Consider the following 16,419-nt stretch of genomic DNA (forward strand, 5'->3'; position numbering starts at 1 on the left):
GACTTGCCGCTATTTGAAAGTGAAAGTAAAATGTGCACGCTGCTTTTACAAGCTAATTAAAAGCTAAGGAAAGCGAGGAAAAGAGGGAACGCCCCGCGGTGATACCGGTATTATCGGTGTTGTCACACGTCGATTAACCAGTGGGAAAATTTCCTCACCGTCACAACCCTAGGCAGTACGTACATTCTGTGCTACCTTTCCTCTGAAATACGTAAAAATGGTTGTGAATGTCTTATGTTGATTTAGTGTGTGAGATCTTATGAAATTAATCCCAGACTTTGGTATCTTGGCAAATCTGAGCATGGTTTGTAAGATTGTTGAGATCTCTTCTGAAACTTTCCTTGGTGGCTGTGTTTTGAAATAGCAACTGGTTTCTAGCTGGTCTATTAGTTAGTCCGAGCTGGTGCAAGTGTTATTTTAGTATTATTATATGCTATCATATATATTATATAGCATATTTGTAACCTTACGAAAATTAACCATGGTTTTATTGTAGTAAAATTGTGGTAACTATGGTTTTTCAGCCTTAGTATAACCACAGTTTTACTATAAACACTATGGTTAAAATGTGTAGCAAAACCATGGTTAATTTGTGGTTACCATGGGTTAACTATACTAACCATGGTTTTTGGTTTTATTTGAAGTAAATCCATGGTAATTGTTTTATAAGGGTATGATATATTAATATTTTGAATTAGCTTGTATTTTTATATTTTCAATTTTAGTTTTAGTTTTAATAAATGTGTGCTTATATATTTTTTTATTAGCTTTAATTTTTATTTCAGTTTTCGCTTTGGTAATCAACTTTTAGGCAACTTCAGTTAGTTGGTAATTTAGGTAATTTCAGTTAGTTGCCAATACAATATTTCTCATTTTAGTTTTTCAAGTTTCTTTAAGTTTTCATCTAATATTTATCTGATTTATTTCAGCTTTATTGTTAATTGCCAAGAGCATTTTAAATATTTTTAGTTTTAGTTAACAAACTGGCAATCGTCTAAACCATCTTGGACCAGCAACAAACCAGGTAGAAGCTAGTCTTAATGTAGGCTTACAGTGGTTTCTGAAACTTGGTAGCTGGTGCCATTAACGTGCTATTTTCCAAAACCCAGAAACTAGCATAAGATTTTATAGAGAATACTCAGGGGAAAAAAAGACTTATGTGATGCTGTGAGTAATTTCTCTTAGCTGTTTAGCTAACTCTCACCATTTTGCTTAATTCAACCACATGTCCTCCTCTCAAAGGCCTTCTAACACATGTCGGCAATCATGAACACGCACAATGAGTCACATGCAGAGAGCGTTCCTGATAGGCCAGATCTGGGCTATGCTAAAAGGCGTGGGCCGCTCCCCTGACTCTTTCCTGCTGTTTACACAGTCAGCGAGACAGGTATGACACGTATTCCAGTGACATCTGTCAGGATCTTGAGATGTCTGTCAAGTTATGTGTGGTATTCCACAGCACCTTTAAGCAGAAGCCTCTGTTTGCTAACTAGGAGAAAGAGTTGAGTGTGATTTTTCTCTCCTGTGGAGTAGGGCTGCAACAAACGATTATGATTATGTGAATGATTAATTGAGCAAGTTTACATACACACCAGTAAGCTGATAACTCACAAATATCAGCTTATTAAAATAACCAGTTTTCCCCGTTTACATGCACATCAGTAACCTGCATAAACTGTGTTTACATGACTTCATTAATAAAGCAGGTTATTTCCCTGTAGTGACGTCAAAATATAATCATTTGTGTATCTGACTCAGAGTATTCCATACATTTGTCAGTTGTGATGTTAAATTAATCTTGCAACATGTCATATATTATCCTCTCATGCAGTTATAAACGCAGCATTGTGACTGAACCACTTCTACTTCTGCTGCACGAGATGAGAACACTTTTATCATTTTCTGAGTCATGAAAAAGTCTGCTTTTGTGATATATTTCCTTCTTTCTTTACTGCAAGACGTTTGCTTTGGCTAGATGCGCTTAAATCTGCACTAACGATGCGTTCCTGTCACGTATCACACATGCACACAAGCCGACAGAAAGCGGGTTATTGCGTTTGCATGCCGCGCGAAATCAGAGTAAGAGGCAAAAAACTACCTGTTGCAACCGGTTTATGCTTACGCCGTTTATGACCTTACTCAGATAAAAGAAAACGGGTTACCGCGTTTACATGACCATGTGTGTTTTCGGCTTATTAAGCATAATCGGCTTAAGAACGTGCATGTAAACGCACTCATTGACTAATCGTTGGGTATTTCACTGATTAATCAGTAGACTTTGGTTGATTATTCAGCAGGACCTTTAAAGCATTGAGTTATACATATTCTAACAAATAAATAAAGGTAATCAAGAAAATCATTTTATGTAATTACAATTATTATATACAAAAAAGAAAAATTATTTGGCACACAAAATGAGATGACAGACATTGAAACTCTCTCATTCACCATTTAATTAGCTACATGAAAAAGTAACTGAATGACACATCATTCTGCCGAACATCTCCTTTTGTAAGTCATATGGATAATAACCAAAATAAAGGTAAGTGATAAGACGTTTTATTTTTTGGATTAACTATTTTATTCACAACATAATCTCTCTTAAAATACCTTATAGGGTTATGATAATCAAAACAGTCCTGAGCTAGATCAAGCTTTGATCTTTGCAAACCAAACTATCACTATAATGAAATAATCTTTTTTTTCCCCCACTAACGTTAATAAAATGATTTGATCATTAGCCACACCGGAGAGCTGCTTTATAACAGAAAATCAAGTTATGCATAATAGTAACTCTAGAATGTGATCAAACAGTTTAAAATACCTGGGCTAAGATATATAACAATTTTTAAGACTGCAGAAATATGTTAATTCAGTATACACATTATCCCACCGGTTACAATTGTGACTGACCATAAAATAAAATTTTTCACACACTTTTCCAAAAAAAAATAAAATAAAATTATTGATTATTTCAAAGGGTTACTAATGACACATCATTTGGATATTTTCATGTCTGGGAAAAATTTGGGATTAAACATGTTAAAATGTGTTTTTAAACATAAAGTTAAGTGGTTTTCATTACCCATTTTACTCTTAGTAATTTAATAATGTAATATATTTCATAATTTAAAAGTTTAGTGCAGAAGTATCGAATCGGTATCGATATCGACGATACTGCCTTGAAAAATATCGGTATCGTATCGAAAACAAAATAAGGGGTATCGCCCATCCCTAGCTTCAGGTTGTGTCTTCTTCTCTTGAATTGCATCCAGGAGGGCTTAATTACAGTCTTGCGCTACAGCGCCACACTGGACAAACCGCATTATTGCAGGCTCTTACATTAGGTCATATGAGATCAAACGACTACTCAACAACAAAAATATTTGTCGACAGTTTTTTTTATTGTTGATAATGTCGACTTCTTGTAACGTTCTTCTGGATTGAGTCTCAGTTTGTTCTGTTTCTTCATGTCCTTCCAGACAGACTGATGATGATCAGATCAGATCTCTGTGTGGAGCACAAAAATCTCACTGGATTATTACAATTAATGGCAGAATGAATGTTTGGGAATATAAACTGATATTTCCTACTGACACATTACAGCAAAAGATAGAAATAACTGACTTGAATCATTTTGGCCACCACTGTATATACTGTGTCGTTTTCTCAACACCACAACTCTTTGCATTCCTGTCACCGTTCCCTCGCTCGCTCTGTGCACTTTGTGGCGTTTGCGAGTGTTTGGGCCTATAGTTGTGGTGCTCCGTTCTGACCGTTTCCTGAAGCTGAGCCCGTGTTCTCCTCTCTTCTCTTCCCAAAGCAGCTAATCTACTACAATTACAGCACTTCCCCTCGTCCCCCACTCTCTCACGCTCTCCAGCGAACACACCGCTTGTGTTCTTGTGTCAGCGCAAATACACCACATGCGTCTTTCTTAATGTTTCTTTCCCTCTCTTCTCTTTTAATTGTGCCGTTATACGTCAGCTTTAGACGGTGGCTCCTCTCGTCTGTGTCCTAGCAAACGTGGGTGTGTTCTTATAACCCGTATATGCGCTTTTCTCTTCCTAATTAGTGTGTGTGTGTGTCCATTTTTTGTGTTTCTAAGTCATTCTTTGGTATCCGTGTCAAAGCTTCAAAGGCCTTAAAATAGGTCTTTAATAGCAGAGTGTGTGTTTGGAGCACTGCGGTTATGAGCTATAAGCAGGGCAGGACTGTATTTATAGCAAAGCTGCTTTGTAAGGAGCCGTGGAGGAGCAGCAGAGGAAAACAGCAGCCTTCAACTCGACTCGTTTCAGTTCTGTGGCTCGTTTCCCTCAACCGGAGATCACTGCCCTCTCATTCGGCCCAGCTGAGAACTCATGAAGGACAAAGACACACACACAGAGAGAGTTCACCTCTGTTCCCTTTATGTTGCTCACATCTGGATTCCATTCAAAGTGACATCTATTTTTAGCTTGTTCCTTTTTTAGGCCCTACACTCCATCTCTCCCCATTAGATACGCTCCTGTTGGCGTTGGTCGACTTGCTCTTTGTGTATTCCTCATTTTTTAATCATCTTTTGTTTGCTTTTTTAATTAAATTCTGCTAACCATCCAAAACCAAGTGGGAAAGTTTTGCAAGTTTAGCTTTTGGCAGTCAGCCCCTGCTGGTAGATGCTGTAACTGCACCATCTGGCATCTTTCTCCATTGACAGCCATTCAAAAGTATCCATGTATCTACTAAATATGCATTATATTGCTGTGAGGCCTACATATATTTTCCATGGGATGCACAATATTTATTGTAAAAAAAATTATAAATGTAAGACTTAAGTCTTGTGTAAATTTCTAAATTTTCCAAAACACTCATAAACTAATTACATTGTTAAATTTTAAATATACATTATTATTTTGTGATGCCTACTTATATTTGCCATGGGATGCACAATATTTATTGTATATTTGTTATGAATGTAAAACATATAATATATATCAAAACACTACTCATAAACATTTTTAAATGTAATATTATAAATATATTCTATATATTTACTCACATACTAACAGTTTTCATTGGATGCACAATATTTATTGAATAATTAATATATATGTGAGGCTTAATTCTTTGTAATTCTTTTAAGAACGCTAAAATTCTATAACTGTTAAAATATAGATTTGTCTTGATTTGCTTTTGTGATTTGTATTAGTTTTTTTTTATGTCAGTTTAGTTTTAATTTATTTTTATTAAAATTTTAGTAAATTTAGAGTGTCAACATATTGTTACAATGTTGCGATGCCTATCGGAAGGATTGATTTTATTTTCAATTTATTTAAAATACAGTAGTCAACATCAGCGTTGTCCTAAAACCTAAAACCAAAATGCATTCTTGTCTTTGATGAACCTTTTTGATCCACTTCAAACGTTGACTACTATAGTATGCATTTTTAAGCTGCCATTTATCATTTTCAAATAATTATCAACTTATCGTATTAACCAGAATTTTGACATTGATTTATCCCTAACTTCTCTCCTGTCAGCTATTGTTCATGTCACAGCTCAGCACAGTTACCAGTGAAGGGTTTGGGACTATATATGTTCTTTTCCCTGTACTAAACAGAGAGTGAACCCGTCAGTGGACAGTTTGCTCAGCATTGCCACTGTCTGGTCAGGATCCGTAAGTGCGCCCTGCCCCACTGTGTGTAATTGACATCATCTCAGAATAATAATTAGAAATGTCACTCTGTGCTCGGCTCAGCACAAAGCTCAATAAACTCGAAGCTCTGTGACTGGCTGAGAGGCATTTGAGTCATTATGCAGGTATTTAGAAGTGTGTGTGTGTGTGTGTGTGCGTGCAGCCCAGCAGATGTGCTCTGTCCTCTCTAGGGGAAATCTGTTTCCCCTCTCCTCTTGGATCATCCAGCCCTCTTATACGTTAACAAGCTGCCGCTCTCCAACTAATAACCACACGTTCTCTTGACTTCCATCACCGCCACTCGCCGTGTCTCTCCTTTTCTCCCCTCTTCTCCTGGAGCACTTGCTCATCATAACCATCTCTCCTAGAGATGGTAGCGGTAAATCAGATCAGGCACAGTGTTCTCATATGTTCAGGGATGCATGGGATTCTGGTGTCCCCTCCTGGATTCTTCACTGGCTTAAACCAAGATTGAAGATGTCGCCCTTTGTTTGAAGCCTGCAACAGATAGCACAAGATCACAGCCAACTTGTAGCATGTGCCAGTTACTAGTGACTAGTAGTGTCAACTAGTTGAAGAGGCATCAACCACTTACAAACTTTACAATAAATAGAAGTCAAAAAGTATTTTTATTGATATTTATTTATTAATATTAATTATATTAATAAAGTATTAATTAATTAAAAAATTTAATTAAAAATAAAATTAGTGTAATATTAACATAAATGAATAATAATGTATTAATGTATATGTTGATATAATGTATAAGCATATATTTAATATATGTATGTGTATATTTCTAATGAGAGGTGTGTGTGTGTGTGTGTGTGTGTGTGTGAGAGAGTGTGAGAGAGAGAGAGAGAGAGAGAGAGAGAGAGAGAGAGAGAGAGAGAGAGAGAGAGAGAGAGAGAGAGAGAGAGAGAGAGAGAGAGAGAGAGAGAGAGAGAGAGAGAGAGAGAGAGAGAGAGAGAGAGAGAGAGAGAGAGAGAGAGAGAGAGAGAGAGAGAGAGAGAGAGAGAGAGAGAGAGAGAGAGAGAGAGAGAGAGAGAGAGAGAGAGAGAGAGAGAGAGAGAGAGAGAGAGAGAGAGAGAGAGAGAGAGAGAGAGAGAGAGAGAGAGAGAGAGAGAGAGAGAGAGAGAGAGAGAGAGAGAGAGAGAGAGAGAGAGAGAGAGAGAGAGAGAGAGAGAGAGAGAGAGAGAGAGAGAGAGAGAGAGAGAGAGAGAGAGAGAGAGAGAGAGAGAGAGAGAGAGAGAGAGAGAGAGAGAGAGAGAGAGAGAGAGAGAGAGAGAGAGAGAGAGAGAGAGAGAGAGAGAGAGAGAGAGAGAGAGAGAGAGAGAGAGAGAGAGAGAGAGAGAGAGAGAGAGAGAGAGAGAGAGAGAGAGAGAGAGAGAGAGAGAGAGAGAGAGAGAGAGAGAGAGAGAGAGAGTGTGTGAGTGAGTGAGTGAGTGAGTGAGTGTGTGTGTGTGTGTGTGTGTGTGTGTGTGTGTAATATAATATAATATAATTTTATTTGTAGCAAATGGATGGTTGTTTGTTTGTTTGTATAATTAAAATATGCATGATTCTAAAATATGAACACAATATCTATGAATATTAAAATACATTTACGTATAAATGTAATTTATATAACATTAACAATAAACATTTTTTTTAAATCTAGGTTTATGTTAAATCATAAATATATAATTATTTAATTTATGTCATTGACTGTTATTTCTTTTTTGTTCATAATACAGTATCTAATGTAAATTTTGCCAGCGTGAAATGTTAAGACCGCCTTACTAAAAACCTGCACTAACCAGCATAAACCGCCCTGGATCACTTAGATTCATATTGGCCCGAATTAATCATTTTAACACATTGCCAACCAGTTTAAGCAAAGGTTATGAGTATCCGTGGAAATTTATGCTTGCCTAAGTTGGCATTTTCAGCAGGAACATCGGAGAACATGATAAATGTGAGAGATCATATTGGATCAGTGACATTTAGATCACATTTAATACCGGCAAAAACCCACATTTGCTCTCTCTTTTCAGACGTGCACGACAGTATGGCGAGGTTTCGCGCCGTTGGGGTGTGGAACTACACTATGTTGACCCTGGCGGAGCATGAGAGGGTTTTGTACGTTGGAGCCAGAGAGCACATCTTTGCTCTGGATCCCAACGACATCAGCAGACAGCTCCGACCACAGGTATGCATTATGTTTCATTCAGAAAACCCCTAATGCACCCAATAAATACTAATCGACAAGCCATTACGCAAAAAGTGCATTAGCATTTTATCATTCAAAAATATCTGCATTTAAAAATGACTCACTCTTTCAATGCCACAGCCATTTGTAGTAAATTGCCAGTCGCAGCAGGTTTTACATGCAGAGTGCCATTTGCTCGTAAAAGTCACGTCTCTTTCTCTCTCAGATTGAGTGGTCTGCTCCGGTGGAAAAGAAAAGAGAGTGCGCAGCGAAGGGGAAGAATAACCAGGTAGCGGCTGATGTTGCATCCTTTATGTTTTAACAGCTTTACTTTGTCTGAAATGCATTTACTCGCCCTCCCTCTCACCTGTTTTCTCTTTGTGTCTCTCTCTCTGTCATCGCCGTCTTTGCAGACTGAGTGCTTCAACTACATTCGCTTCCTGCAGAGCTACAACCACACACACCTGTACACATGCGGCACGTATGCCTTCCAGCCCAAATGCACCTATATTGTGAGTGTGCGCTTTTATCTTGGACTCAGAAATCCGTCTGAGCCACGAGATCGAGCGGAATTCGTTTGGAATTGTTAGGATTTTTTTACAGAAGTTTCATGCTTTTCTGATGAAAAACAGTGGATTGAAATATTCTTGCAATTTTTAAAGAATGTAAATTTGAGTATATCTTAAAAAGTAATTTGTTACTATGATGGCAAATCTGAGTTTTCAGCAGACATTAGTTACAGTTTTCAGTGTCACACGATCCTTCAGAAATTAACGTGCTTAGTTATTAATAAGCAATGTTGAAAACGGTTTTCACTGCTTAATATTTTTGTAAAAACAGTGATATGTTTTTTTCATGATTCTTTGATGAATAGAAAGTTCAAAAAGAACGGCATTTATTCGAAATGGAAATCATTTGTAACGTTATAATAACAATGTTATGTCTCTGTCACTTTTGATCAATTCAATGCACCTTTGTTTGTTGAAGAAAAGTATTATTTTATATGTTTAAAAAAACTTTTGAATGGCAGTGTGTCACGATTTACATGAAAATATTAAGCAGCACAACTGTTTTCAACATTGATAATAATCAGAAATGTTTCTTGAGCAGCAGCATATTAGAATGATTTCTGAAGATCATGTGACACTGAATCACATGATTCAGTAATGATGCTGAAAATACAGCTGTGCATCACAGAAATAAATTACAGTTTAACATATATTCACATAGAAAACAGCTCTTTTAAATTGCAATAATATTTCTTAATATTACAGTTTTTATTTTTTATTTTTTCAAAATAAATGCAGCGTCAGTGACCATAAGAGACTTCTCTGAAAAACATTATTCCAATCTTTTGACCGGTAATCTGTGTGTGTGTGTGTGTGTGTGTGTGTGTGTGCTCTATCCATATGTCACCATTTCTGTCTTTGATAGAATGCAGATCATTTCACTCTGGATAGCGCCGCCCTGGAGGACGGCAAGGGAAAGTGCCCCTATGACCCCGCCAAGGGTCACACTGGCCTCATTGTGGGTGAGTCACACATGCAAAAACCTGCATTATTATTCTTGTGTCTTGTGTGTGGGTGTCCTTTTGTGTTCGGTGCAGCCCGTGGATGCGTTTATGCCTTCTCTCTTCCCACACTCGGGAGAGAATGGAGTCCCTCTTTAATATCTCATAACCACGGGGCTGCAGACAGGAGTGCGTGCGTGTGCACCTGTTCCCGCTCTAAGCGTTCTTCTCCTTTCCTAGACAAAGAGTTGTATTCCGCCACCCTCAATAACTTTCTGGGCACAGAGCCTGTAATCCTGAGGAACCTGGGACAGCAGCATTACAGCATGAAGAGTGAATACCTGCCGGCGTGGCTCAACGGTAAGTCTGATAACACACACACACACAAAATATAAATGTGACCCTGGAGCACAAAAGCAGTGTTAAGTCGCTGGGGTATATTTGTAGCTATAGCCAACAATACATTGTATGGGTCAAAATTATCCATTTTTCTTTTATGCCAAAAATCATTAGGATATTCAGTAAAGATCATGTTCCATGAAGATATTTTGTAAATTTCCTACCATAAATATATTAAAACTTAATTTTTGATTAGTAATATGCATTGCTAAGAACTTCATTTGGACAGTTCTTGGACATAGATTTTTTTGCACCCTCAGATTCCAGATTTTCAAATAGTTGTATCTCAGCCAAATATTGCCCTATCCTAACAAACCATACATCAATGGAAAGCTCATTTATTAAAAAAATCGACCCTTATGACTGGTTTTGTTGTCCAGTGTCACATATATCATGCCTCTGCTGAATTTGTTTGATTAAACCATGTTGCTTCTTTGGACATGGATTTTTTTGGAATATGATCCTACGTTGCTCTCGTAATCCTCATATTATACACATAGATATTATACATAATGTAATATTTCTTGGATTTTATTTGCAGGTAAATGACTGGTTTTAGCAATTAATTATGATCATTTTTACAGTGTTTTAAAAATAATAAAATATGTATAATTTTTAAGTAACAATTGCTACACTTAAATTTATATTAAATAAATGATGTTGCTTCTCTGAACATGGATTACTAAATTGTTTGGATTCAACTGTTGGCAACTTAACATAATCCTACATTGCTTTCATAATATACATAATATACTTATAAATATTAGACATAGTTTTGTCTTTCATTTGTAGTAAATGGCTGATTTTAACAATTAACATTTTGACAGCATTTAAAATGCATTATATATGTGTGTGTGTGTGTGTGTGTGTGTGTGTGTGTGCGTGTGTGTGCGTGTGTGTGTGTGTGTGTGTGTGTGTTTGTGTGTATACACATTATTTAACAATTTCCAAAAATATATAATATGAAAAATATAATAATAATAATATAAAAAAATTTACAGCATTTATTAACTGAGAATAGACATGGATATGGAGTTATCTGGATTCAGTTGTTGGCGACTTGACACAATCCTGTATTGTTTCATTCTCCAAAACTCATCTCGGAGTTGTTGTCATAGCAACAGGTCCATAAGCTCAGACCTGGTTTTTTTAATGGAAACAGGATTATATTTTGTCTGTTTAAGTCTGTCCCAGTCTCTGCATCATTCCTGTGAGCGCACCCTGTTGAACCAGAAGATGCAATAATGCACTATTATTATAATTCTTTTAATAATAGCCTAATTTAAAATAAAATTATCATATTGTTGACAATAATAGGCACAGCTGTTTTTCTTAGTGTGAAGTACTTCAGTTGTGAGGGAGTAATTTCTGTCTGATCTGTGCATTAAACGTTGTGTGTTGGTCTTCGGTTCTTTGTGTTCTCATCAGCTCAGGAGACGCTGTGTACATGGTGCTCTTACATAATAAGAAATAATTTATGATTTTCGTTTCATGCATTTCCGGCTTTTAAAAAGAGCTTTTATGCCATTAAGTGAATCTGGGCATAGAGAAAACACATGAAACCTGTAGAAATGCAAGGGAGACGAAAATGTAAATATAATGTAACATGTAATTAATTATTTCAATGTAATATTTACACATTTAAATTATCCCCAACTTTCAGCCAGCTCTTTCTCCTTATAGTTGCCTTAGCAGTGTGTATTTTCTAGTAACACGTCTTTAATATAATATAATATAATGTAATATAATGTAATATAATGTAATATAATATAATGGTAACACTTAAGTTTAGGGACAAATTCTCACTATTACCTAGTAGCTTATTATAATGTGTATTACTAGCATATTGGTTGTTTATTAGTACTTATAAGCCACGTATTAATGCCTTATTCTGCATGACCATATGTCAGATCCCTTAATTATTAAACCCAATACCTAAACTAACAACTACCTTACTAACTATTAATAAGGAGAAAATTGGGAGTTTATTGAGGCAAAGGTTGTAGTTAATAGTGAGAATTGGTCCCTAAACTAAAGTGTGACCAGTATAATATAATATAATATAATATAATATAATATAATATAATATAATAAAAATGCATTTGTCATACCACACGACTGTTGAGAATTACTGGTGAAGGCAAAACAGTTTTCATGAACTCATATCAACTGAAAGATTAGATGAATATTATTTTTTAAAGTTTTTATAATCAAATATATTATTAAATATTATTTGTATACTTTTAGAAAAGTGTTTGTCATGCTTCATGCTTTATGCTTTTGTCATGCAATCTAGCTCTAGGGTGATTGTACCTGTATGAAGTGTCGTGTTAAAACCTCTGTTAAATGGCTGCTTGCTTCTCATTTCAGGGAGACCTGGGTGGCACACGGACCCTGCAGAAGAAGTGGACCACCTTCCAGAAAGCTCGGCTGATGTGTTCTTTCCCCGAGCGCCACATCACCTTTAATAACCTGCGTGCCGTCTTCACCTTGCCCGGGACGGACTGGAAGAGCACCAGCTTCTACAGCATCTTCCACGCGCAGTGGTGAGCGAACACACACTACATACACTATACTGCCAAAAGTATTGGATGTATTCTAATGAGCAGGTTTGACTACTTGAGCAATTTCCATGAGTACAAATCTTAATGTTTAAGCATTGTGTGCTTCTAATTTTATAGCAGCAGTTTGGACAGGAGCCTTTTCTATTCTAACATCACAATGCCTCTGTGTTTAAGGCAAGATTCAAAAAGAAAGTCCTAAACCTAGCTGAAGACTTTGACATACTTTTACATTTACATTTAGTCATTTAGCAGACGCTTTATCCAAAGTGACTTACAAATGAGGACAAAAATACAAAAAGCAAACAAAAAAAGCTTCTTCTTTTTTTCACTTAAATGCTGAACTTTTTTATCAAAGAATCCAGGAAAAAAAAACGCATCACGGTTTCCACAAATAATAAGCAGCACAACTTTTTCCAACATGCATGATTAAATCAGCATATTAGAATGATTTCTGAAGATCATGTGACACTGAAGACTGGAGTAATGATGCTGAAAATACAGCTTTGCTATTACTTAAATAAATGACGTCTATAACTGTGTATTAAAATGGAAAATAGTTATTTTAAATTGTAATCATATCTTACAATATGACTGTTTTTGCTGTATTTTTGATCAAATAAATGCAGCCTTGGTGAAAAAAAAAACTGAGATTGCTGTCAGGATGCTTATAGAATTTAAATGAATTGAAAATGAAAGGAAGAAATTTATGTTGCTTTTTTAACTGAAAACATATAAAAAGCTTTGCTTTTCTAGTTTATATATCTGATCACATTAACTTTACCAATGGACCAAGGTAGAAGAAGTCTTAATTTCCCGTAATTCTTTCTTATTATTATTCCAGTTCAAGCAGGGTTTATTTTAAATTTTATGATGCTGTTTAAAAAATACTTTAATATTTAAGGCAAGGTTCAAAAAGAACACCTCTGCTGTGACTTTAAAAGCAGACCTTGAGCCAAAAACTCATCACCAAACACCTGTGACTTGTACATTAGAACAGAAAAAGGCACTTCCAAAACTGTGGCAACAAAGATGGAAACATAATTAAAAATTTTATTTCCATCTCTGTTGCAACAGTTTTGGAGGTGTCTAAAATGATTGTATTCATATGTACAAGTCACAGGTGTTTGGTGATGAGTTTTCGGCTCAAGGTCTGCATTTAAAGTCACAGCAGAGGTGTTCAGACCAGTCAAGTTCTTCCACACTGACTCAATCAATCAGTTCTGTTTGAACCTTGCCTTATACACAGAGGCATTGTTGTGTTAGAATAGCAAAAGGCTCCTGTCCGAACTGTTGCTATAAAATTAGAAGCACACAATTCAATAGAATAGCATTATATGCTTAAAAGCATTAAGATTTGTAATCATAGAAATTACTAAAGGAGTCAAACCTGTTTATTAGAAGGGGGGTTCCAATACTTTTGGCAATATAGTGCGTTGTTTGTAGTTGTGAAAGTCGCTCTGTCCTCTGCTTGTATAAAAGTGTCACCGTGCCAAACATCCAGCCGTGTTCCTCAAGTGTAGAAAATGCTGCACTGTCATTATGTTGACAGTAAGGCTATTACTGTAATAAAGCAGCCAATGTAGCGCAGTCATTTAGTTGAGACTGACTCTCTCTCTCTCTCTCTCTCTCTCTCTCTCTCAGGGGGGATGTGGACGTGTCTGCTGTGTGTCAGTACCAGATCGGAGAGGTGAAAAACGTGTTCGACGGGCCGTATAAGGAATACAGGGAGTCGTCTCAGCGATGGGGCCGATACACTGGCACCGTTCCCAGCCCTCGACCCGGAGCGGTGAGCTCAGCAGCCGCTGTCTGTGACTAAGCAGTCGGCTAAAAATAGATTTCTGTGCATACAGTCATTTTTCAGCTCGTAACTCAGAACCGATTACAACGGTTGAGTGAGAGTGCACTGTAAAAAAATAAATACGTAAAATAACAGAAAAAGTACTGGCAGCTCATTGCACACAACATTATCCATAAATTTTACAGGCATTTCTGTTAACTCTAAAACACAATACAATGAAGTGTAAAATTCAAAATACTGTTATAAAATGGAGAGTTCCGGTGCTTGATTCTGATTGGTTGAGCCGCGTTCGAAGCTGTTGTAAATGACTCTACAAAGTAACATACACCTTTGTTTACGTTTGTCTGTTGCTCGGCAACCACTTTGTTGCAACCACAGCTGATTCTGAGTTACGCAGTACGCGAGGATTTTTTTTTATAATAGATACAAAGAAAACCAGTAGATAGAATAAAAAAAGAATAAGGAACGCTAGTGTTACAGGGTCTTTTTTTAAATAAAAATAAATAAGTAAAAAGAATAGAAAAAGTATAGAGAACGCTAGTGTTAGAGGATCCTTTTTTATAATAAATAAAAAGAAAACAAGTAGATAGGATTGAAATAGAATAGAGCGTGTTCGAGGGTCAGGTGTTTTTTATTATTATTATTAAAAAAAGAAAACAAATAGAGTTAGAATTGAAGAGATGTTTCTTGAAGATGGCTAAGACTCAGCTGCTATTTGTTTTTTGTTTGTTTTTACTTTATTCAGCGGGAACACATCAAATCAATCAAAACAGAAAGTAAAGACTTAGACTTTTACAAAAAAAATATATATATATATTTTTTTTTTTTCACTTAAATGCTGAACTTTTTTTATCAAAGAATCCACAGTCTCCACAAATATTAAGCAGCACAACTGTTTCCAACATGGATGATGAGAAGAAATATTTCTTGCAAATCAGCATATTATAATGATTCTGAAGGATCATGTGACACTGAAGACTGGAGTAATGATGCTTTGCTTTTACTTGAATAAATGACATCTATAACTGTATATTAAAATAGAAACTGTTATTTAAAATTTTAATCATATCTTACAATATGACTGTTTTTTGCTGTATTTGTGATCAAATAAATGCAGCCTTGTTGAGCAAGAGAAAAAAAATATCTTGAGATTGCTGTCAGGATGCTAGAATTTAAATGAATTGAAAATGAAAGGAAGAAATTTATGTTGCTTTTTTAACTAGTTTATATATCTGATCACATTAACTTTACCAATGGACCAAGGTAGAAGAATGCTTCATTTCCCGTAATTCTTTCTTATTATTATTCCAGTTCAAGCGGGGTTTATTTGTATGAAAAAAAAATTTTTTAATTCTAAAATACTCGTCATATACAGAATGACATGCTATATGAAGTTAAATAAAATCCCTTATCAAGTTAAAAGACCTTCCTATCTTGTTCTTTCCACAGTGCATCACAAACTTTGACAGGGAAAACGGCTACAACAGTTCTCTGCAGCTGCCTGACGCCACGCTAAACTTTGCCAAGAAGCATCCGCTAATGGAGGACCGCGCAGAAGCTCGCCCCCTGCTGCTTACTAAAGGGATCAACTTCACCCGACTAGCAGTGGACAGAGTGAGCTCTCTGGACCAGAGATCCTACAGCATGCTCTTCATAGGCACAGGTATGCTACTGGAAGTGAAACACGTAAATGGACTCATGTATGAAAAATGACTGCAGTACTTCTTTGTCAAGAGGGTTATTTGACAGTTTCCTGCATCGTCTTCATTGTTCCTTTGTCCTTTTGTGCACAAGTGTGAATAGAGCAGCCAAAGAAACCATTTTATTAGCCATAATGTTGCATCTAAGTGGGAAAGTCACCTCCGCCAGGTGATTCCTTTCATGCATGAAGGTCAGTCCTTCAAATAAAAATTGAAAAGATGTATTTGGCCTTGGCAATCTCGCATAAACACACTCACACGCATGGCTCAACCTCTTTAAAGCATTCGATGAGTCCAGTATTGCACCAAATGCACACAAAAGACAAATACAGTACAACTAGTGTAGCATTTTAAATGTTATTAAGATGTATAAAATGATTTTAGAAGAAAATTTCAGATGGCACTTAAAGGATTTTGCATCTGAACTCTTCATATATATGCTTTAAAATATATTTTTATACTTAAAAAATGTATTTTTCATGTCTTAAGACTATTTCAAATTATTAGTGATGGCAAAAAGGGTTGAATGACATTAATTGAGACACTGCATGAATTTGTGTGTGTGTGTGTGTGTGTGCGCGTG

The 16,419-nt window shown here is 36.1% G+C and overlaps 1 protein-coding gene across 1 annotated transcript in view; it reads left to right on the forward strand.

Moving 5' to 3' along the window:
* Nucleotides 1–16,419, forward strand: part of LOC107708238 (semaphorin-4C-like) — a 32,062-nt gene that overhangs the window by 4,982 nt on the left and 10,661 nt on the right. Inside the window, exons 2-10 of the mRNA XM_016512417.1 lie at nt 7,711–7,865; nt 8,092–8,154; nt 8,279–8,377; nt 9,300–9,396; nt 9,616–9,735; nt 11,208–11,224; nt 12,145–12,320; nt 13,980–14,124; nt 15,586–15,799. Coding sequence (XP_016367903.1) covers nt 7,711–7,865; nt 8,092–8,154; nt 8,279–8,377; nt 9,300–9,396; nt 9,616–9,735; nt 11,208–11,224; nt 12,145–12,320; nt 13,980–14,124; nt 15,586–15,799 — 1,086 coding nt within the window. The remainder of the gene's footprint in view (nt 1–7,710; nt 7,866–8,091; nt 8,155–8,278; nt 8,378–9,299; nt 9,397–9,615; nt 9,736–11,207; nt 11,225–12,144; nt 12,321–13,979; nt 14,125–15,585; nt 15,800–16,419) is intronic.

This window comes from Sinocyclocheilus rhinocerous, unplaced genomic scaffold (assembly GCF_001515625.1).
Source record: "Sinocyclocheilus rhinocerous isolate Xijiao unplaced genomic scaffold, SAMN03320098_v1.1 scaffold1436, whole genome shotgun sequence".
Classification (NCBI taxonomy): Eukaryota; Metazoa; Chordata; class Actinopteri; order Cypriniformes; family Cyprinidae; genus Sinocyclocheilus; species Sinocyclocheilus rhinocerous.